This window comes from Aphidius gifuensis, linkage group LG3 (assembly GCF_014905175.1).
Source record: "Aphidius gifuensis isolate YNYX2018 linkage group LG3, ASM1490517v1, whole genome shotgun sequence".
In the NCBI taxonomy this organism is placed as follows: Eukaryota; Metazoa; Arthropoda; class Insecta; order Hymenoptera; family Braconidae; genus Aphidius; species Aphidius gifuensis.
Window position 1 is genome coordinate 18,003,529 of NC_057790.1, and position 25,817 is coordinate 18,029,345.

The 25,817-nt window shown below is 27.5% G+C and overlaps 1 protein-coding gene and 1 long non-coding RNA gene across 2 annotated transcripts in view; both read left to right on the forward strand.

Moving 5' to 3' along the window:
- LOC122852368 overlaps positions 1 to 25,817 on the forward strand; it is a 79,179-nt gene that overhangs the window by 38,402 nt on the left and 14,960 nt on the right. The window contains exon 2 of the long non-coding RNA XR_006373810.1: positions 24,920 to 24,987. This is a non-coding gene — a long non-coding RNA (uncharacterized LOC122852368). The remainder of the gene's footprint in view (positions 1 to 24,919; positions 24,988 to 25,817) is intronic.
- On the forward strand, positions 15,786 to 17,855 carry LOC122852338 (organic cation transporter 1-like). Its single transcript, XM_044152098.1, has 5 exons — positions 15,786 to 15,978; positions 16,052 to 16,310; positions 16,392 to 16,803; positions 16,891 to 17,105; positions 17,173 to 17,855. Exons 1-5 carry the CDS (start codon positions 15,844 to 15,846, stop codon positions 17,559 to 17,561), a joined length of 1,410 nt encoding a protein of 469 aa, XP_044008033.1. The 5' UTR covers positions 15,786 to 15,843; the 3' UTR covers positions 17,562 to 17,855.

The following is a 25,817-nucleotide window of genomic DNA, read 5'->3' on the forward strand; positions in this document are numbered from 1 at the left end:
AAAAGTCATAGAATCCCCGCTTAGCAGTTCAATATGCGCACGTGCTATGCAAATAAATACTGCGCACCAGGTAATTCCTCTGTGAGGATAGCTTTTTTTGCTTCATCGTGACTGTATGAGTCAAGTGCAACGCCGACGTTTTCCCACGGACTATTTAAAATTCCAAAGCATGTATCTTGCTCGTATTGAGGATTTAAAAGTCTTGTACTATGTTCATGCGTTAATACATATATTGAATGAACATTTGCCTTTTTTTTTTTTTCGATACAATCAATGATATTCCTTCTAGAATTGCAAATAATTTTATATATTCAATAAATCTTCTTCTTTTAATTTCAAATAATAAATTCATTTAGTTATATGGTCATGAATTTAATCATCGATATCTTTGGAATGAGCAACGTTGTATTCACTTAAAAAAAAAAAAAAAAATACTATATCAAATAAAGCGCAATAAAAAGGGCATAAATAATTAAAATATTTATAATTAATTTTACATTTTTTAACGTATAAAAAACTCTACTGTCTTTCAAACTTTTACCTGTTTAAATTTTTCATATTTTACATATACATAAAATCAAATAAATATATTAATTTGTTGATGTTTTATTTTCATTTTTTAATTTGATCATGGAACGATCACTCAATGGTAATCATCAGCTCGATGAACCCAAAATAATAACTTACACTATAGTATGTATAAGCCTACAAACATTTACATATATTCTTATGAATAATCGACGCCACATTGTTTAGCTTGACGAGTGATACGTGCCACAGGAAATAAGAACGAAAAATTTAAGTGTAAAAGAGATATGTATAGTTCTTCGGAATACTATAGAAGCGCAGCTAAAAGAGAGAGAAAGAGAGGAAGTGAGAGAGAAAAAAGGCAAATATAATGAAGAATAAGTCATGCATAAGATAAAGAAAGGAAATATACATGATTCTTGGTGCCACGAGCCAGGGCGTCACGGAGAACCGAAACCGGAAGTGGGACCATCATCGTTGTACTGCATATATATATTGTAACCATAGCAACCACGATCAGCTTAATCCCTGTGTACACCACTCTACTCATGATGCGGTATTGGTCTTCCGCGTCATTCGAAAGCTATTTGGGGTCGCTGCATCATATATTTATATGAGTGTGTATCGCGCGCGCGCCTGCCTGTGATTATTTCCTTACTTACAGCACCAATGTGTAAGATGTAGACATGTTTGGGTAACAACAGTGACGTATATTTACACCCGTTTTCACATTAAACAAAGTAAAATTACTACTGAGTTTTAATATACATAAATAAGATACCATGTAACATGTTATTTTCACATTTTTCGGTCGTTAAAAGACATTTCAACACTTTTAAACAACACCCTTCTGGTGAAACTCAACAGATATTTTTTTAATATTTGTATATACATACTTCAATTGCAAAGCTCATACATTTTATTTTAATCAGTATAATTATTATTACTAACTTTCACCTTATTACAAATGTATATTAATATAGACAAAATAGATAAAAATTAGAGACGAATTAGAGATAAATTGAACAATAAGTTAACAATATTTTTTTTATTTATACTTATATTATATTTTTCTATTTATATTTTACCTCTTTTTTTTCAAAAACGTAGAGTCGGACCTAAGGTCGGAGTCGAAGTCGGACTTATAGGGTCGGAGTCGGAGTCGGACTTAAGGTCCGAGTTAGAGCTGGCGCAAGTAGATGTTCTTTAATTTCAAAATTTGAGTGTTTACTTACTCAATTGTGTTATTATTAATTCAAAGAGTTCATTTACACATACTTAAGTCAAATTTGGAATTCAAATTTCAAAAAAAAACATGGAGTCGGAGTTAGGGTCAGAGTCGGTGCAAGTATAGATATTTATTGAAAAAAAAAGTTCAAAAAGTTAGTCATTGTTATAACTTCCTATGAGATCTCGAAAAGACTTAATTTTTTTACCCGGACTTAATTTTAGACCTAATTAAAAGACTTAATTTTATTATGTAATGACAAATTTTTTTTTTAATTTAAAAATATATTAAGATTAAACTATTAATTTATCATTATATACTGTTGCTGTTATATAGATTTAATCAATTCGTATATATATATATATAATCAAATGTTCTTTGTACAATTGTACTGGATAATATTTTAGCTCAATATATTAAATATATATCATCAGAATGATATATTGATTGCAATATAGTTGCACTACATGTACTAAATATATGTATAACACTGTACGCGAGACAGCGTTAAACATGATTTCTGATATGATAAACATCATCGAACATGATCAACATGTTTACAAAGTAGTTGTCAACTTGTTTAAACACGTATATATAATCACGCTTTAAAATGATCCATAAATTCATAACATAATCCATCAAATACATGCAAAAAAAAAATATATATATTTACTCATTGTTCAATTCAATCGCTCAAAAAAAAATGTATATATTTATTTCTCAAGTACCAGCATGGTTTGCATGACACATTTAAGCCTGCACACATAAAAAAAAAAAAAAATTCACGTGACAAAAAAACCAAGTAAGTATATAAATAATATTCAATTTCAAAAAAATTATCAAGATTTTTCTAGAGAATTATTTGATATTTTAAAAATTGAAAAAAAAATTAAAAAATAAATCATATAGCGTGTAAAAACCACTGTGGATATATACATATTCTATAAGAATATTATATACTGTAGACCTTTTTTTCATGGTATTTCATTGTATTTTCATTTATAATAAATTTACGCGTGCGCTGTTCACAAGCCCTTATATACTTACCCCCTATACATTGTACTTATAAAATACTATACTGTAGCACTTCAACCCTGTAGTGGAAGATTGTACCCTTCGGCTTTCTGTGTTCTTTTCTTTATTCGTATGAATACATCATATACATATACACATCGCCACAGTTTGTAATAGTGTGATGGTTGGGTGTTATGGTGGTAAAATTCTTCATTTTTATATTATTATTTTTTTTTTATTTGTTGGTTGATGATCGTTGTGTTTGGTGCGTTGTCGGTTGTAGGAATGCCGTCAGCAGACCAGCAGCTTGCCCACTGTTACCACGCTTTTGCATTTGCTCTTCTTCTTCTTCTTTTTCTTCTTAAACTTTTCTTTTTGTTTTCTTATTTTTTATTTTTCGCTGTTGGTCTCTATCTATCTCTCTTTCTCTCACAAATTGACATAGTCCTTCAATTCTCCTTCACTGATGCCTGTATGCACAAGTCTTCTTCATTGGACCTCGATTCCGTTCAAGCCTTTATGCTCTTTGCCTTCATTTTATTTATCTCTTTCTTATAGCTTATACACTGTGATGTATCTGATGGATATTTGCCTCGTCTTCTCACTTGCTCTTTTACGCGATGATACTTATTTTGCCTTCACACACAACGTTAGATTTACTTCAGGTTCAATGACTTTGTGACTTGAGTGCATTTATATATATGTATACATATGTATTGTGCATGTCCTCGTGCTCATTTTATCTACCAAGATAATGTTAACTTTTATCAGTTAAATCCAACAATTATTTGTTTTTTAAAAAAAACATTATAACTATGAAAAATTGAGCTTAATAAATTTGTATATAATTTTATAATAGAATCAAGTTTAAATTTTGATAAAGATACTTCAAATAAAATAGGATTATATATTGAAGATTTTTTTTTTCCCTTTTTTCAAAGCTTTTAAATGTCCTTAGAAGTGATTGTAAAGTTGGTGGTCTTTTTCGTCTATGTATTCTAAGGGGTGAAAATGGTTCGACAGATTTACTTCGGTAAAGATCAAATAATGAAAATGTTCAAAATATTTTTTTTTTTTAAAACCAAAATCCTGAGAATTACATTTGATGAGGTATAAATACGAGAAAAAAAAAAAAAAAATGTGTATATGTATAACGTGTCTTCTTCTGTCCTTTTATTATGATGATGCGTATATTTCTTTTCAACTTGTTGTCGAGGATTAAAGCGTACCACTGTCTCTTCTTCTGCTGGTTTCTTGGGGGCTTATTTTTTCCACGAAATCCATGGCTCTCTTCATCCAAGTTTTATCCCTTTTGCTTGTATTTTTTTAATATATATATAGTTATAAATATATACATATACTATACATTTTCTGTTGTGTTTGCCCTTTTTATTTTTCCCCTGCATCGTTTGGCTGGCAGGGACAAGGCTTCACCCTGACTATCGTCTTGTTGCTTCTTTCCACTGTACACTTTTTCTTATTCTTATTATTTTTTTTTCTTATATATCCTTTTTTTTTTTTATTTTTTTTTCCTGTTCTAAAACCCTTTTGAACAAGTCCTGTGGCCGTTTTTGAAAGATTTTTTTTTTTTTCTCAAGACATACTCGCCCGCCTCCAACGAATCTCAGAGTCTACCACCTGCTGCTGTTTTGCCAATGACTTAAAAAATTCAACATCTTTACCACCGAACTATATTCAACACTAATCTTCATAGCCATCATTTAAGAGAAAAAAAAAACACTTTATTCTTGTATGCATATAAGAATAATTACTTGACTATTATTATTAAATTATCATTCAAAAATTTCCTAATTATAATGGTTATTTTTAACTGACTGATTACAACATAATTTCGATAAGTTTTAACAAGTCATAGAGGCATATACTATTCTAAAATTATATTTACAATAATATATATTTATTTATATTTTAATAAATTAGGTTCAATTGAAATTGTAGTCTTATTAATACCATTTGATAATTTTATTTACAAAAACATGTTTGGATGAGTCACCATCATCCGTTCTGACCGTTATCTTATCTCTTTGAATCACGACAAAATAATATTAACACTCCTCGTTTCATAAGAACTCATGGTATTTGTCATTTTGACTTGAAGCAAAATATAATTTTATATATTTCAATTTTATATTTTCTCTTATTTATTTATATAAAATATAAAGAAAAAAAAAACAAGTTTTAGCTCCCGCGGGTATTATTTTTCAACTTATTGTTGGTACAGTAGCAAATAACGCGTAAAGAATTATTGTAGAAAATAATTCTCAGTTATAAAACAAGATTCCAATCAAGCTTTCATCACTTGAATTTTTTTATATATATTTTATATTCATCTATATCTTATTATTTGTGTATACATAAGACTTTTATACTGATGGCTGACCTGTGAACAACAAAAAGACAAAAAAATTATGAAAATAAATATAAAAAAAAAAAAAGATTGACAGGCGACTGGAAGGAACACAGTGCTATCACTTTCTGTCTTGGTTTTATTCAATCCAAGTCTCAAAGCATATTTATTTTTTTCTTATTTCATATTTTTTTTTTACTTTATTTTCTTTTTTACATTTATTTTTTTTTTTTCATGCTCTCATATTTGTATATGTGGGCATGGCTTTTTATTTATTTTATATTTTTTTTTGCAACAAACACATACAAAACGCTTTCTCGTCACACAGACATATCACCATTCTCGCAATTGAAAGGCTCGATGGAATTTAAGTTGGCCATAATATCGTGTCGACGTATGGGTCACGGACTAATTCGGACGTGCTCGGCGAATGTATCTAAACATTTAAACATCTCACCTCTCAAATCATGCTGCAATTTTATAAATAAAGCTATTACAAGTGTATACGAAAAAATTTTACAAATGTTATCGTCTTGTAGAAAATGAAAAAAATGCTACAGTAAACTGTCAAGGACAAAATTAATAACAAAAAACAGTAAAATTTTAGTCCTATTTTTTTCTTTTTCTACTTTATAACAATCAAAAAAATGAGAATATATATATTTTTAGAGAGAAATCTTATTTTAAAAAGTATATATAAATTTCTTTTTAATATATAAAATATATTTGATTTTGGTGATTGATGATTTTAAGTGGGTAGAAATAATCGATTCTCATATTTTTTATTTTGCGAAACATATTGCTATTATGGTATATCATTGAGGTCCTTTCATTTTCGATCCACTTTTCTATATTCAACATCATCATTATAAACAAAATTGGATATATGTTTAGACAAGTATATTGCTCAAATAATATTTGCCATTTAAAGTTAAATTATTCATTCATTAAATTGAGTAAATGAATATAATGAATTTTTTTAATTTTAAATTGATTTTATATTTTTTATCTGTTGAGTAATTGATAAATAAAACTGCGATTTTATCCACTGAGAATATAGAATTTAAATTTAAAAATCTCAATTCGTCTCCGTGAAATTTGTTAAATTTATATTTTTAATAAATAAAGTATAAATATTTATAAATAATTATTTTTTCCAAATGAAAAAATAAAATTTATAATACATTGCTGAAATATTATAATTGGTATAAGTAAAATATATATTGATGTCATGAGTTTGAGTTGATCAATACGTTAGGCAACATTGGCAACGTAATTCTATTGTCCAGTATATTGGGTGAAGGCTCACGTGAGTCGCGTGGCATGCTGTCGGGAAAATGGAGTACCCTCATGGCGCTAGTGATAGGCCCACCACCTCCTTCACCACCTCTATTTCTCCCTCAGCTTGCAGCCTGTTACTGCTTGGGTATTGATCACCAAGCTTTCATTTGTCCCCTTTCTCTTTGGCCCTGCATCACTCCTGCATTGATCAATGTTGACGCTGTTGTATTTTTTTTTTTATTTTTGAATGACGAACATAGAGTAGCGTGATCACTATCATGATCAAACTATTCATCAACACAAAAATTTTATATCAACAATTTACTTAATTTATTAATATATAATAATATCAAATTTTTCATATTTTTAATTAAATAATTATTGATAATTTTTATAAATTGGTTAATATATAATTGTATAGTGCGTGGAATTTCTATATTGACTTTGTTTTTCATTGTTTTTGTTGTTGTTGTTGTTGTTGCTATAATTTTTTTTTTCAAATTTATTTAATTCTCTCTCCTCCCCGTCAGACTATCATCTACTTTTTTTTATTTTTTTCTTACTCGTCCTCGTTTTTCCCCTCTCATGAAATTCTTGGTTTTTCTTTTTTTTAATTTTTTTTATTATTTCTTTTTTCTTTTTTCACTTCACTAGTGCGCAAACCTTCTGGGTGCGTCTTGTTCTTTTTATCCTCGTCACGGTCGTCTCTCAGCTATATCCTCTTTTTGAGTCTTTTTGCTTTTTTCTCTCCCACCAAAATAAATGTGAACAATAAAAAATAAAAAGAAATAATAATAATAAGGCAAAATGAAATGAAAAAATAAAAAAAAAAATATATATATATTCGAATAAAAACTCGTCGATGGCTTGCGCGCGCGCACGCGTTCTCTTTTGCAATCTGCAAATTTTTTTTTCAACCCCCTACCAAACTATATTATGCTACGTATGTGTCATCCCGCAAGTCTCGTTCCCCACCATATTATTATTGCCTGCTGGTGTTCTCTTCAAGTTATCAATGTGTCTGATACATACATGTATATATATATATCATTTATTTCTATATCCATATATATCCGACTCTTTGAGTGTTGAATCTGGCGCTTTTTCTATGTATATCCAAGGACTGCCAAAAGATTTTTTTTTTTATCTCTTTTTTTTATCCCCATCAAATGTCTTTATATATTTTTCATCTCTTTCTCATGTCGTTTGTCAGGGAAAATCTTGAGAAAAACATGAAAAAAATAAAATATATATATAAAAGAAGAAAATTTATCGAATATATGAGGGAATTTTAGTGTGTTTGAGGAGAATCGATCGATTTTGAGGAGGTGAAGGAGGTTTCAAATATGTTAAGGGTGGGAAAACAAGGAAGAGAAGATCGAGGGTTGATGCGTCAATAGTTGAAGGGGCATTTTGAAATAGACCGATAGAGGGCCATGTTCGCACAAACCCGTTCAACATCCCCTACTATTTTCATCTACATGCGATATTCACATCCCTTCTTCTTGTTTGGTTAGTATATTTGGTAGCCCTTCATCCCCTATGGCACAATCACCTCCACATGTATACTATAATATTTTTCAACCCCCGCTACCTAACTCTGTGTTGCCATAAATATATACTATATACTACCACCAAGACTATATAGCTATACATATTGTTCTCTATCGCATGAACAACCTTTTCTTCTCCCTCATGCAGCTGATCAAAATGCAGCTTCCCTCTTTTTTATATTTTCTTCATTTTCTTTTCTATCTCTTTTGTCATTTTTTTTTTTTTTGTCTTTTTGTTATCCATTTATTTATATATATATATTTTTTTTACGTTTTTCTTTTCTTCTCTACAAAAATTTTCTATCTAGATTTTTTATAGCTATATATCCCTCTTTTTTATTTTTTTTCTATCGAGCTTTTTATATATTTTTTTTGTTGTATATACGAATTGCATCCGCTGAGGTACCACCACTCGCCACTGCGGCCAAGAGACTGGCATTGATATCATTGAGTATATATGTACAATCCTAAAGTAAGGAATTTAAAAAATTATAGTATAAAAAGAGAGGGAATAATATGCAGTAGATGTATAACCACCTCGACGCCGTCGCTGTTTGTTGCGTTACGTTGTCGCGTTGCCAGGCATCCAGTGCCATTTGTAACAACCTCCTCTCCTCAACCAGTGAACCCTCTATAACCCTTCTCCACAACTTGGCGCTATAACACTCTATATTATTATTATATTTTATTTATTTTAATTTTTTTTTCAAGTGTACATGTCTCTTTTGCTCCCTTGCCAACATATACTCGCATATATACCCTATATACTCTTCTTCAATATATATATATCTATACACACAACTTTACCTCCTGTTTATTGGTTTAACATTCAATGCGGTTCACGGCTTCCAAGCGGCACGGATACACATTAGAATCCCTCTGTAATCTATGCACTTTTTTTTTTTTTTCATTTAATACATAGATGTATTTATCCATTGTTTTTATTAATTATTATTTTTTTTTTTTGTGCTTTTTTCTTCAATTTATAAATAGCTAACGAAAAAAAAATCTATTTGGAGTTTTTCGTGTGTGTATATATATATTTAGAACTGATATGATGTATATATAGCGAACAAAAGAAACTAAAAAAATATATATATAACTTATATGTTATTCGAGATTTAAAAATATTCATATACAGTATAGAGTTATGTACACATATCGTTTGAATATATGTATTTATTTTTAACGATAAATAGTAAAAAATTAAATATAGAGACGATTAGCTTTGTCTGTCAACATACAAAATATGTATGAAAATTGAGTTGTGTAAAGATGCACGTTTTCCTTTACTTTTTATTATAACTTTAAGTATATGTGTATTTATACTAACTTGACATGTGACAAAATTCATGACAGATTGATTTTGTCAATCTTGTTATTTTTTTTTATTTTTCATATACTTATTAGTTGTATTACTCTTATTATTTTATTTTTAATTTTAGAGATGATATATCGATCGTCGTATACCACCCATTGATATATTTATAGAATAATAAAAAAATATTTAACAAAATGGTTTTTTAAAATATATATAAAATTTGATGTGAAGTAGTAGTTTCGAGATAGAGGGGCACGATTATTGTTAAACTATATATACATGTTGAAAAATACTGTGATTTATATATCACCCTATGAGCAAGTTTCGATGACGCTTTGTGTATTATATACATATACAAAGTGCTATTGATTTTCACATATATTATATATATACATATGAAAGAGGGGTGGGCCTTTTGGCCTCTGATGAAAAGCAGAAGAGAAACGATCACCCTATGACCGAATAAATATGTCTTTTCACATCTATATTTACTCAAAATTATTAATTACACATAATGTAATTGATATTAACTAAATTATTATTCAATTAGCTTTTACTATTAAAAATTTAAAAAAGCTCCTTTTTTTTTTGTTTGAAATTTTAAAAAAACTCGCGCGTTGAGCTTTTATTGGACGATTGATTGCGCGGTAAATTTAAAAATTCACTCTATATATTTTCTTGAATATATAAATATTGAAAAAAAAATTTATTTCAATTCGATTTTATATATAGAATTATAATACTTGGATGCTCAATATATAAATATACATAAGGGTGAATGAAAATTTGAAAAAATCTAATATTCGTTTGGTATATTGAATCAAGAGAATATTCTATTTTCATGACCAGATGTCCACTGCCAAATTTTTAAAAATATGTCTGTGTAGTGTGGATTGAGTGTATACGTATATTTTATTGTACATATCGTCATGTTTGTCAGTGTGTTGTTGGGGGGACAATCTCTGTCTGGCTTTTGGTTCGCGGGGTTCCATTATTATACTCAACACTATAGGCCTAAACTAGTGTGTATATTTGCGTTTTCTTTCATTACAATATATACATACAGATCTCCCACCCTTCAAATATATTCCATCATCATCAACAACAACAGTCAAACTTTCGAGAGTTTTTAACACACAGTGAGTTTTAAATTTGACGGGGACACTGACCCAGCTGTTATGTTTCCGTTTAAAATAAAAAAAAATATATATATTTGCAAATGATTTTTATATACACATGAAATTAAAGACGATAAAAAAGTGGCTATGATGTATTATACATATATACATAAAGACAGACACGTTGTTAGTTAGTCAAGGTCGTCTCGAGGACAGACACGATACATGAAAATATCTGACAATTTTTTTTTTTAACATAATATATATATATTTTTTAATTCAAATAAATTGCAGTATCAAATCAGTTGTATTATATTTTATATTAAATATTTTATAAAATATAATATTTAATTTTAAATAAACTATTTTATAAATAAATAAAATACAAGACCTCCTTGATGTTGACCTTGGCTGGTCAATGATTTTTTAATGTTCCAGAGGACTTATTTATTTATTTTTTATTTCATCGTTTTTTTTTTTTTTTATTATTTTCTTTTTGGGTGGGTCAACTAGAGGTAGCTCTCTACCTGGCCACTTGTATACCAAATTTTTGTCAATATTATACTGCTGGGTGTCCCTGGGGTTTGTCCACATATATTTTTTTTTATTTAGTCTTGTATATACTAATGTATTGACAGCAGACAATTCGCAGAGACTTGAGCAATTCTAAACTCCTAATTTGGGTCTTTACGGTCACAAGCTAGAAAAAAAAATAAAAAAACCGATAATTTACGGCATCTTTCTTTGTATATTGAGTTGTGCATCGAATCAAATATAAAAAAACCTAAAATAAAATGTCATGTCTTAAACAAGAACATACTCGTCTTAGTGACAACACAGTCGAAATATATACATATATTTTTCGATAAAAGACTTACTTGTTTCTTTTGTTAAATTGCAATAAAAACTATCACACCCTTTTTTTTTTTTTCCATTGAAGCTTTTATTTATTTTCTTTTTTTTTTCATGTCAAAATCCTTTAGAAAATAAATGCCTATTTAATGCCAAATTATTTGATTTATGATGACTAGTAAAAATATTATGGAATAAAAGTTTGTTTAGTGGAAAATAAAAAAATTAGTTGTATGATAGTTTCGAGAATTTTCTTTTTTCTGCTGGTGTTGGTTTGAAAATACTGGTGGATATAGGCAGGTAAAATTTTCAGGTATTGATGAGATACTCACAAGAATGATATAATTTTAAGAAAAACTTTTCTTTAGTCAAATCCACATGACGTTAGTGTCCAAGGACAAATTTCATGTACAAAATAGAAAAAAAAAACGATGTTTTCTTTGTTAAATTGACATTAGAAAAAACATTTAAGAAAAAACTACTTAGTATTTTCTATTCAACCTGGAATCAGAAAAATTATGTAGTTTTTACTTGACAATGAGAAAGTAGGAAATGAATTTACTTAAATAATTTACTCAAAAATAAAATACATTTACTTTTCAAAATATTTATTGACGTTTAATATTTTTATCTAAATTATAAATATAATAATTATTAAATATAAATTTTCGGAGATTTATACATTTTATAAAATTATTTAAATATTTATCATAAACAATAACAAACATAAACTGTAAAATTTTATTAAAAGAAAACAGTTTAGAAAGGGATGGAATCCATGACTTTTTCATTTTGTACATAGACGACTGTCTTTCCCTCTTTCTCTCTATAAACTGACACAGATATCAAATCCGGGTAAGCACATAATCACAGATGCAATTTTTTTTTTTTTCTTTTTTTATCTAGTCTATTCTCATTATTATTATTTTATACAATATTATTTTTTTTTTTGTAATTTTACTTTTTATTTTTTTTTCTCATTTAATATTTTTTACCTCATTATTATTTGATTTTTTTTTTCATTACATTTAAAAACTAAAATTTTTTGAATTACATACAGTTAACATAAAATATTTATACTTTTTATAAATACAGTATACTTTGTTGACTATTGACTTTTTCAATTGAAAGGTGCATATAATAATATCAAACTGAAAATAACGTTCATGCAACACACAGACAGCTAGAAAACTTAAATAGTCAAGAAAAAAAAAAATAAAATATTCAAGTTACTCCATCAGGAAATTTACAAAAAAAAAAAGGAAATTATATTTTCAGAAAGTTTTGCAATTTGAATTGAATGTTCACGTTTATTATTATTATTTTAATTTTGTAGTCTGGTGTAATCAAAGGCAAGACTATTTATTTTATGTATTTTATTTTAAAGAAAAAAATAAGGAAGAAAAATGGTTTCGAAAAAAAAAAAAACACAACAGTATGACCAGTTCACAAGAGACTAATTAAAACTTTTGTTTAATTCTGAGACTTAATTTGAAATTGTTTAATCACCCGAGTTGTGAAACATATATATATAGTAAAATATATATATATATAAGTAAAAGTACCAATGGTCCATCCAGGTTGGTTTTCCAGTACACTGTGTAATATATAAACCTACCATACATGTACCATTGTCACTAAAATATACTGCCATACTCAGCCTCTTGGGTAACCCTCAGGAAGATCAATAGGGAATCTTATACGTCCCGCATCCTCGTTCCTCTCTTGGTCTCATGTACTAACCCTCCATGTATATATACATACAATATAGTATATACACAAACACTGTGCAAAAAAGGTACCTCTAAAAATAAAAATAAAAATACTCACAGCCTGATATATTTACAAGCTATACATATAGTATTTAAATTGTAATGATGAAAAAAAAAATCAAAATTTAATTTGTGTGATTTTTGGTTCGATTGAAATTTTTATGCATTCTTTTTCATATAATATAAAAATAAAATGATCATTATAAATTCAAATTAAATATTCAATCGTTATTGCGGTATATTATAAAATATAATTTTCACTTTAAGACAAAAATAAAAACCCTTAAATTCCAGACTCATTGATTTCATGGCTGTCCCAAAACATTTACAAACTCCGCCCTGATATAATTTTCTTCATCTCTATCTTATTTTCTAAATCAATATATACATGTATATGATGGATCAAATATATGTAAGTGAGTCTTTTACTCCCTCATGATGAATCTTTCAAATTACAACAGCAATTTTAATCTTTCACGGAGTATATTTTTGTATATAAAAACACGAATATTATTCTCAACTTAAATATTATTATGGCCCAAAAACACGCACCATGACGCGTGCACATGGTATATACATACCACTGCATTTGAGAATTTTTTTTGTGGTATATATTAGACATATGTATGTGCAAGTTGAGCCACCTGTTCACTGGCTAAAAAGTAAATCGACAGGCGGTAAAGAAAGAAAGACAAAGGGACGACAAAATAAAATGAAAAAAAAAAATTTTAAATGCATAAAGAGAAAAGGATGAAAAGGGGATCAAGTTCAGGCTCATCAGACGACGCTTCAAATCGAAGATGATGATGATGATGATGATGGCGGCGGTGGCTAGACTTGATAACCAAGGTGGCGTATAATCGTCTTTGCCACCTGTTTTCAGTCTCAAAAATAAAACAATAAATAAATTATCGAGTATAAAAACTTAATACACATAAACAAAAATTTAAAAAATAAAAACAATAAATAATTTATCAAGTTAAAAAGAGACAAAGCTCGTGCCAACTTACTCAATACACCTGTCAATCTCATAATAAATTTTAATATATTTAAATGAATCTTAAAAAGCAAAATTGTTTCAAATTTTGGTAAATTATTAATATTTATTTAATTTAAAAAAAAAAATTATCATTTTATTTGAATTAATTATCAAATTTTTATTGGCTAAATTAATGTTTAAGATTGTATCATCATTTTGTGATAAATAATATTATATTATACATACACATTACACACGTGTATGTATACTTAGACTTGATTAAACTTATGATATCTCATGTTAGTTATGTATTTATCATACGTACAATTTTAAAACCTTCAACATTATAAAATCCTTGATATTATTTTGATTTACAACACTTTTATGTTTGTCTTAAATATTGTATATAGAAAAATAATATTACCAGTGACAATTTATATATATAAATATGTGATTTAATCTCAACTAATGAGATGGAATTGTTTGTTGAGTTTATTGGGGGGCAAAATAATAAGTGGGATAGGGATGGGAAGGAGAGAGAGAAGAAAGAATCATCAGACAAATAAATTTAAAAGCCCAAAAAATAAAAAATTCATCTAATAGACGGTAAGCTGATGGAAAAAAAATCGCTACAGAACGGCCACCTACATATACTTGTTAAATGATAGTTTTTTATACCCAGAACACGTTACACCTATTGTCAAGCAGTTTTTTTGTCGTCCGTCCACAGGTAAGACAGGTAAAATATCGATAAATAATACAACTCATAATTGCATATATGAGGCACGTTAGAAATAATAATAATAATTCGTGTTTTTTCAATTTTCAAAAATTAATATCTCGACCGTACGACAATTAATTTGCTTGAGAGTTTAAAATTAACTTAATATAATATAAAATTAAAAGTATTAAACAAACACCAAGCAATTATGAGTTGTATTATTTATCGATATTTTACCTGTCTTACCTGTGGACGGACGACAAAAAAACTGCTTGACAATAAGTGTAACGTGTTCTAGGTATAAAAAACTATCATTTAACAGGTATTTGTACGTGGCCGTTTTGTGGCGGTTCTTTTCCATCAGCTTACGGACTATAATCGTTCATACGTACGACAGTCGTTCGAAAATAAAATTGACACAGTTATTAGCTAACGATAAATAATTTATTAATTTAAATATACGGAATTTTATAAAAGTGTGTAGCAGCTATTAAATAATAATCATTTAGCTTAAAATGATTGTTGAAAAAAAAGTAATTCGACAAGATAATAATTATAGAAAAAAAATTAAAACATTCGATGATATTCTTCCGTATGTTGGTGAAGCTGGCATCTATCAATTAATCTTATTCATTTTATTACTTCCATTTACTTTTGTTTATGCGTTTTTATATTTAACACAATTTTTTTTAACACTTGTGCCTGATGATCATTGGTGCAATGTACCAGATTTAAATCAATGGAATCTTACTGATCATCAAAAGTAAGTATTTTTATTTTTTATAATAATAATAATAATAATAATAATAATAATAATAATAAAATATTTAAATAAATATACATATTTTTTTATTTTTCTTGATAAGTTTATTTTTAAAATAAAAAAGATAACAATACAAAAAAATAAAAAACAAACAAGCAATAAAAATAAGCAATAAAAATATATCTAGTAATTAAGATAAGAAAAAATTTTTCTGAAAAAAAATGAAATAAAATGTAAATAATATTTTATATACTAACAATAATTAATTTTTTTATTTACAGAAAATTATTGTCAATTCCATTTAAATTAAATAATGAAAATCAGACAATTTTTTCACAATGTGAAATGTATGATGTTAATTTTACAAATATTATTAATTTAAATATGACAAATTTAAATTCATCATGGCCAATTAAAAAATGTGATAATGGCTGGACATTTGATTACACTGATGTGCCATATGCTTCAATTTCAGCAGAGGTAATTATTAAATTTTTAAATTTAAATAACTATTATAAATAATTTATTAATTCTATCATTATTATTGATTTAGCTTCAATGGGTTTGTGATAAAACATATTTATCAACAGCCACTCAATCAGCATTTTTCGTTGGTAGTATTATTGGTGGTTTTATATTTGGATATATTGGTGATCATTATGGTAGAATACCAGCACTTGTATCTTGTAATGCTGTTGGTTTTTTTGCATCAATTGCAACATCATTTTGCAATAGTTTTTGGTCATTTGCAATTGTTAGAATGATTGTCGGAATGTCATTTGATAATTGTTTTAGTTTTCTTTTTATTATTGGTATACCAATTACTTATATAAGTTTTAATTTTTCAAATATAATATAAATTCAATTAACTAATATAATATTTTAATTTGCAGTGATTGAATATGTTGGACCAAAATACAGAACAATTGTAACAAACATGTCATTTGGTATTTATTATGCAATTGCATCAAGTATATTACCATGGATTGCATACTGGATTGCAAATTGGAAAATTTTAAGTGTTGTCACAGCATTACCATTGGCAATTGCATTTTTAGGACCATGGATTGTTCCTGAAAGTGCCAGATGGTATCTAACGGCTGGTAAAATAGATAAAGCTATTGAAATGTTAAAAAAAATTGAAAAAATTAATGGTAAAAATGTTGATCCTGATATTTACAATGAATTTAAAAATAGTTGTAATGATATTATTGAAAATGATAAAAAATTTAATAATTATACGGTTTTGGATTTATTTAAATTACCAAGACTTGCTAGAATAACAATAACACTTGTGTTTTATTGGTAAATATATAATTTATATTATTTATATATTACTTACATTTAACTAAAACTATATTAATATATTATTTTCTTTTTTTTTCCAAATAGGATATTAACTATTCTGGTATTTGATGGTCATGTATGGAATATGAAACTACTTCATCGTGATGTATTTACTTCATTTTCAATCGCTGCACTTACTGAATTACCAGCTGCATTTATTGTCGCATTATTTTTAGATAAATGGGGACGAAGATGGATGGGTTTTACATCAATGATATTTTGTGGAATATTTTCATTTGTTGCAATTTTTACACCACAAGGTATAAGATATGTAATTTAAATATATATAAATTTTTATATTGATAATAATCTTTGTTATAATTTCAGGATTAATAACAGTATCAATGGCTGTTTTGGCTAGATTTGGTGTTGATATTGCTACAAATATTGGCTTTCAATTTGCTGCTGAATTATTACCAACTGTTGTACGTGCTCAAGGTGTATCATTGATTCATCTTGTTGGACATTTTGCACATATTATTGGGCCCTATATTGTATATTTGGCTGACATAACAAGAGAACTTCCACTTATATGTTTAGGTACTGCATCAATAATCAGTGCTTTTTTAACTCTTTTTTTGCCTGAAACTCTTGGTCAACATTTGCCTGGATCACTTGAAGAAGGCAATGATTTTGGTAGAGATCAAAGTATCTGGTGGATACCATGTTTATCAAAATCACAAAGAAAGCAACAACAAAATATAGAAAATAAATAAGCATTGAAATGATTTTTAATATAATTTAAAATCTATTATCCATTTTAATATAATTTTGTTTACAGTTTTTTAAAAATCAAACAAAGGAATAAACAAATAATATTAAAAAAAAAAATAATTGAGTATAAAGGTGCAACAAAATCTGCACTTTAAGCATCTGTTTTGGTATATATTTTTTTATAAATTAGAGTTGTTCCAGCTTTGAGAACTCAGCAATTTGATACACCTGTCAATTGTATAATTTTATTATTTTAAAAAACAAGTTAAAAAATAAAATGATTTAAAATATTATTTTGTATTATTTATTTTTGTTATCTAAACACGCAATATTAATACCCCATAAAAAATTAAGTAAAATTAATTGGCACATTGTTATACAAATTGGGTGTTTAACATCAAGTATAATTCATAATAAAAATCATAACTAAATTATCCAGCCCTTTTCTAAAACAAAAACCATAAAATCTCATTCTAATTGAATCATATAAAAAAAAAACAAATAAAATTCTAATCTCTAAGTATCATCATTTCAAATCATCACTATCATAAAAATTATAAAAACATATATCAACTAAATTTTATTTACTCAATTCAATTATCAACACATCACAAAAACACATCAAGATAACAGAAAATTTATATTTATCTTTTCTTGATCCTCAAATAAAAAAAAATAAAAAAAAAATGATAATAGTAATAATAAAGGGGTTCAAAACATTTCACTTTCATATATACAAAACAAGTTTTAAAATCACCTTCAAAACTTTACCCTCCAGTTTTCCAACAAACTTAAAAGTTAACCCTTTTTAACTCGTAAATATAAAAAAAAAAAAAAACATTTTAAGAAATATATGTATAAAAAAGTAAGTAATAAAAAAAAAAATAATACTAAAGTATCGATGTTTGTAAAAACTTTCTTTAATCAAGAAAGCTCAACTCCCTAGAGGAATGTGCTGAGTCTTGTTTTTTGTTTTTAGTCTGGCAAAGTTGATAGCTGCGTGAGGTCAAGCAGATCTTTTTCAACATATATATTCTAACACGAAAGAGGGTAAAGATTTGTGAAAGATAAAATAAAGCTCGATAGTGGAATAAAGATGAAAATATAATATTAAAATGAAAAAAAAAAAATGCAAGAGAGTGAGATGAAAATAAAAATAAACAAAAAGGGGGTTGATTTTGTTGCCCCAAAAGATAGATATAGTTCAGACTGGATGGATATTGATCAGTGGGCACCCAACAAGACAGGATACCATCATATATATATACATATATATATTATACCATGCTACCAAAACAATTTATCCACATATATATGTATAATATTTATCCGCACCCTCTTGTTGGTACCACGCTTTTGGCTGCTATTGCCTCAAGAACTTTCACATACAAAGACACGTGTATAGTTTTACGCAATGTATATATATATATTCGAGGGTTAAAACAAGAGAGAAATATTGTAGAAGAAAATAAAGGGGAGAAAGTACAGCATCGTCGCGACATAGTGCCCCCAATTGTGATATATTCACCCCTGCTAAACAGCCCTATGCTACTGAAACTTCCCCAACTTGCCCACACAGTTACAGCTACGATATGGTGAACATCCCTTGTATGATAAGTACGCAGACTATACTCTCTTGTTGTATAATACCCCACCAGTTAACCACCACTACCATCACCACGCTCTGATGGTATATACTATATATAGACACTATTACAATTCTCCTCTTGCGAATGTCCTCTTTATATATATCCCCACCAAAATTATATCCACCAGTTTTCCTCTTTATGATGAAATCTAGCTGTTGATAGAAAGAGAAAGGGAAAAAGAGCAAGAAGGTCGATGAATGGATCATGGCGGTAGTCTTTTGGGGATGAAAATAGAAAGAGCACTCTTGGTCAGGATGAGCTTTCGACCAAACGAAAAAAAAAAAGCTCCTGTCACAAAGCTATATATTGAAAGGATATATGAATATTATACATACATTAGTTTTATTTATTTTTATAATATACAATTAACCTTTTTTTTATAAATATAATTGTTAATTATTAATTTAATAAATAAATTTTTATATATCATGTAAATGTCAAATTTTATTTCACTTTTAATTTATAGCCTGAGGAAAATATTATGAAAAAATATGGTTGTTATTTTTATTTGGCTATATACATATTATATATGAAATTTGATCCATGACACGAAGGGTCAATATCAAAATTCTGGGTTATGAGTTTAACCAATTACCACAATTACCATACCATCAGTAATTTATTTATTAAAGTTATTATTTTTTCTTTCTAATTTTGAGTATATATATTAACAGTATGTTTAGTTCAAACAGATGGCTGGACCTTTTTTTTTTTTGTTTAATTTTATATTTGATATAAATTAAGAAACAGTGGCGATTGGATATATATATTATACATATGTAGTTGAACCACCTGTCTATTAAAAAAGTATACATGTCCATGTGTGTTGATGGCACGAGACACGTATCTCTGGACACGAGGCATGATAAAGAAGCAAATGCAAGAGCAGAAGTCTCGACCGCCTGCTGTCCAGCACCTGTATTGCTATGTCCATAAGAGTGCAAGATGTCTCGCGGCATCTGATAGACAATCGTTGGTTTCACTTTTTTATTTTATTTATTTTTTATTATATATATATATTTGAGGGTATATTCAAAATTATTTGGATCATCCTTTACTATATTCAGGATGTAAAATAAATATATATATATATGAAAAATAAAAAAAATAAATGGTACGTGAAAAGATACACATGCAGCATATATTTATATGAAGAGAAAGGGATGATCGAGGGTTTTGGATAAAGGGAGGAATAAAAATGATGGTAAAGTTTGCTGGAGGCTGGAATACTCTCTCACTCTCGATGAGAGTTGCAAAAGGTCTGCCGCAAAATACAACTTGCTAGGATATCGACCGACCGGAAGTCTGAGTAGTTGTTGCCATGGTAACGCTCGAGTCAATTTGGCTTGGGCCAACAGTCAACCGGCATACCAATGCACGAGAGAAGATAGATGACACCTACCTCTATTCATGACTCTTGCTATCATTTTGCCTCTATTCTCAGTCGTTTTCTTCTTATTCTTCAACTTTTTTTTACTTTTATTTCTCAACAACAACGGCCTTACTCCAAATTTGTCTTTAAATATTCACCAGTCTTCGTTACAATTTCTTTCCATTTTACTTTTTTTTTTATTTTGCCATTATTCCATTTAGACATATATATGTATATATCGTCTTTTTTTTGCAAAATCTCAATTTGTCAATGACGACTCCAACAGTTTCGTAGATATTTTATTTTTATATTTGTCATTTGACTTTGATAACGTCGTTATTTTTCAGTAGAAATCCTCACAGTTAAATCTAATTTGATTTTTAAATTTTTTCTTTTACTACTTTAAACAATAAATTTAGAATTTTTTTAAACATTTTATATCCAGTGGATATTTGCCAATTTTGATAAAATTTTAATTTTATTTTTTCAAATACTTGAATGAATCACAGTGAATTGTTTTGGCCCAATCGATAGAATATCGATACATGATAAAATCAAATATCATAATTAATAAACACTCGAATATATAAATTATAAATATTTAGACATTTCAATATCATCATTCATCACAACATTATTGTTTGTAAATTCAAAACATTCTTTAAACATTATACATACTTATACACCAAGTGAATCACTTTATTTTCAAAATAACATTTCAAATATTTTCATCAACAAAAAATAGATAATATTAATTTATAACTATTATGAAATCATAACTATAATTATTTTTATCCCTTTAAAAAATCAAATATTATCGATAGAAATTGATTTTATTTATTTTTTTTTTATATTCACTCGTGATAATGAAAAATTTACCAATCGAAAACTTCAATTTCCTGTTGTTCTGATTGGAATAGACAGTAACTATATATTTTTATTATTATTTATTTAATATTTTAGCCTTGAGGGTTGAAAAAAAAAAAGAAACACATATATATTTTTGGTGAAAAATAAGGGGAGTAATTTCACACCGTCCCTACTGGACAAGTGGGGTGAAATATCTATATATGTATACATATTATATTATTCAGCCTTGAGGGTTAAAAACCCCCCTCGATCAAACGAATGATTACATCACCCATCATACTAGCTGCATCATCCAGGCGTTATTTCCCATTCTGCGTATGCTATGTGACGTGTATATATATATATTCAACCCATAAACTAAAGTGGCCATGAACTGTTTTCTTCCCCAATCAATTCACTCATCTGATTTCAATACAGGAAACATTTTATAATAAACCAAATAAATATATACACGACAAATTTTATAATATTTCATATCACATAATTTCATTCACTCCATTAAACTATATAAATTTATTATTAATTTATTTATAACAATATATAAAAATTTATTTAAAAAATCATATTATATTTTTTGTTTTAAATTCATTAATTTACTACTTGTTTATTATTGAAAATTTTAATATTTAAAAAACACATAATTCAAGTAAATTGAAAATTATTATTGTGTTATTTTACATTTGATAGTTTGTATATAATTTATACTGGTTTATTATATAGATAATAATCATCAGTCAAAGTAAGTTCAAAAAGTGAACGTATATATCTTAAAACTCTGGGGGATAAAAATACACAGTGATGAAGAAAAATAAAAAAAATGGAAAAAAAAAAAAGATGACACGACTGTATATATAGAAAGGATGAATATATATATATATATATATAAAATATATACATGTACAAAGCAAGGGGGTTGGTAAAGAGAATTCTGTTGCCAATCTCATTTCTCTCTACCACCCCATCAACCCACCATCTCTTCATCGCTCCATCCCTCTACAATGTCGTTTTCCTCCTTCGTTTCTGCCCAACACCGTCATTTTATATACCACCAACATATATACATAATAGATATATATATATATACATAGTCTAACCCATCTACACAAACACACAAATACAGTAACACCCAACCGACAGATCAATACCAAATTCTGCTTTCTAGATTATCATTTTATTCATTCAGTTGGTTAAAACCAACAACAATTTTATCATCATATTGTTTTATGTTGTTTATCATCAACTTGATTAAAAAAATAAAAACAGATTCTTTTTTTTTTTCAATTTTAATAATAATTAAAAACGTAATTAAACACTTGCTTGTTTATTTTCGTTTGAATATTATATTTTGAATAAATACAGATAAATAAATTGAATATTAATTTGATAGTTTATGAATTTTTATGATATTAGAGTCAAGTATTAAATATTGTCATTCAAATTCGTTTTGAGAAACACTTGGTACTTGTTTTTACGAGTCAGGGGTGAAAATGTCTTTGATAAGGGTCGAATACATTGGCCCAGCTGGGCTGGATTTGTACGGTTAAAGTGCTAGTTATCATAGTCTGAGGCTTGTCTGATGTATTCTAGGTCAATTGGTGTGTACAATGACTTTATTTAATATTAATGACATTACTTATATTTAAACATAATATTGTATTTTACAATTTGTGGGTAAAATATTTTATATATACCTATATAAAAAAATTAATTAACTAATTAAATTTATATAATATTTTTTATTTCTTTTTTTTCAATTTTCTCTATTCAATTTGTTTTTTTAAATTATCAATAAATTATTTAATTATCAACAGAGTATTTAATAGCAATATTGACTATTGGAAAAACTACCTCTTTTTGATAATTTATATATTTTTTTTTTAATTCAATAGGTAGGTTATATAAACACTGCGTCAAATTAAAGCAACAGGTGTTCTCGGTGCCTATCATTCAGTGTGTTCGGGAGGTAAACTGGGTAACATCGCGATATAACAACCCTACTCTCATACTCTTTCTCCATTTAGTGACCTTAATAAAAAAAAAATTTTTTTTTTCTATTGATTATCAAGGACACATATTTCGTAATTTAATTTTCTATTTCAACAAAAAATGATAATAAAAATTGGCTTAAATTTTTCTTTATATATAAATTAAAATATAAATTATTATTTTTTTTTTCTTTATAATTAATACCTTTTAATTATGGTTGCTTTATAAAATTAATAAAGTTGTTGAATTTATTTATTTATAAATTTATTATAGACCAACAATTTATTATCAAAATTATTGAAAAAAGAATAAATAAATCTGCCCTTTAGTAATGAAATTCATGGTGGTCAATGACGTCAGAATATCCAGTCAATTTTTGATCGCCCCCACAATATAACGTGAATAGACACCCCCGTAAATACGCCCACCCATCAAACTAAAGACGTAGATCGTATAAACACACTTTTTTTTTTCTCCCCACGTGTCCTAGTTATATTTATAAAGTAAAATACAGATATTGAAGAGACAAAATGAAAAAGAAAAAAAATAAGATGAACAATAATAAATAAATAAAAAACATATATATGTACGAGCTATACAAAGATCCAATAATATATGGTATTACTTGTTGTATGTGGGATATTTACGTCGTCAATTCAGTGACGTAAATATAAGCTTATATACGAATGATACCAACAGTATATATCACCAAGGGCTAAAAAATACAAGGGGGGTTGCTTGGTGGAGAAATGTTTCTAGTAAATAACGTCCATTAGTTTCCACATCCCAACCGCATCAAGAAAAGATCGATAGCCACTTCACTTTGGCAATATCGAAAGAAAGGTATATAAAAAATAAAAAAAATAAAATGACAAAGAAAAAAGATAGTGTGAAAAGTCTTATATATAAAAAAAAATAGTCTTGACGAGGGCTTAGCTTTTGAACTATCGTATATATATATAAAAATAAAATAAATATATTTGAAGAAAAAAATATATACTCATTGCTGCAGCAAGTACTTGAGGATAAAAGGGGTAGGAGTGTAAATTGTTGAAAGTCTTTGAGCAATGTTCTTCTTTTTCTTTTTTTTTTTTACTTTTCATTTAGTTGATTTGATGGTGGTGTATATACGTGTAAGAAGGATAAAATATATAGAAAAAGCTTTTTTATTATTTGGTGAATGTTGCGGTTTGGAGCTTTCAAGTATCGAGTGAAATATCTCAAGAATAGTTCAAAGTAAAATGATGAAATAAAGTTCATTGAAAATAGCATTAAATGAACTTTTATAAAACTAAATTGTTTTCTTTTTTTTTATATAATTCAATTGTTGTTATTTGAAAAGTTTTTGTTAATGAAATATATTTTTTATTATAATAATAATATATAAATATAAAAATTTAATTAAAATATCTTAAAATAATTCATTTATACATGATACTATAATTATAAGTCTTAATTATAGAATTTTTATTGATTGTTGCAGATAACATGGAGTTCATTGAGACACGCCAATGACATCAGCCTATATGATTTCCATCAACTGCAGTAAAGGTGAGTTTATCAATTTGCTTATTTATTATCGTGTAAAATATTTACTGTCAAATTTTAAATTCTTTAAACTTGCGTTTGATATTAGTTGCTATCTGGGTATTTAAAAATTAAAAAAGATTAATATACTGACCACCAAAATTTAGTCGTAATCGAATGTCATTAATTAGAAAAAAAAAAAAAACAAATATACCCCTCGAAGGTTTAATTATTTGTTTAGAAAATTATGACATAAAAAGCTTTTTAACGTTCATTAATTTTTGTTGGTGTAAAAAAATTAGAATAGCTTTAGTAATATAAAATATGAAAATAATATTTATTAATGTCACTGTAAATTCATGTGGTCAGTATGTGTGTTTAAACATGGTAAATTTGAGTGAATAGAAATACACACAGGAAGACATCTAAAACCAACGTATTGGCTCTTCTCTTAGGTGGCTGTATATATGTGTGGTTTTATCTCACGGGTACTCGGGGATGTTGCGGGTTGATTTATCGCCTAAGCGTAACCATGGTAACCGCGGCGTGACCGGCTTGCGCGACACCCTCATATTCGACTCTGGTTTGCAATATCCCTTCTACATAATATCTATCTCTCCTCTCTTTCTCTCTTTGTACAACCAACCCAACATTCATCTCCCACTATATTGCCAAAGCAATTTCATCTCCTCCTTTTCATTCACCCCATAAACCTCCCTCTATAACCCCCCTCAATGCAATTCGCAATTTCCCCAACTTTGGCCCTGTTCTCTTCGTCCTTATTTTCACATTTTAAATTCGTTTCTACAATCTCTCTCTCTCCCTAACTTTTCTCATCCTTCTCCCATATGGTT

Bases quoted from the DNA above. Each gene is read 5' to 3' on its own strand.
- LOC122852338 (XM_044152098.1), top strand. From the start codon at position 15,844: ATGTATGATGTTAATTTTACAAATATTATTAATTTAAATATGACAAAT. The intron at 16,311-16,391 runs GTATACCAATTA...TTTAATTTGCAG, and splicing joins TAGTTTTCTTTTTATTATTG to TGATTGAATATGTTGGACCA. The intron at 17,106-17,172 runs GTATAAGATATG...TTATAATTTCAG, and splicing joins TGCAATTTTTACACCACAAG to GATTAATAACAGTATCAATG.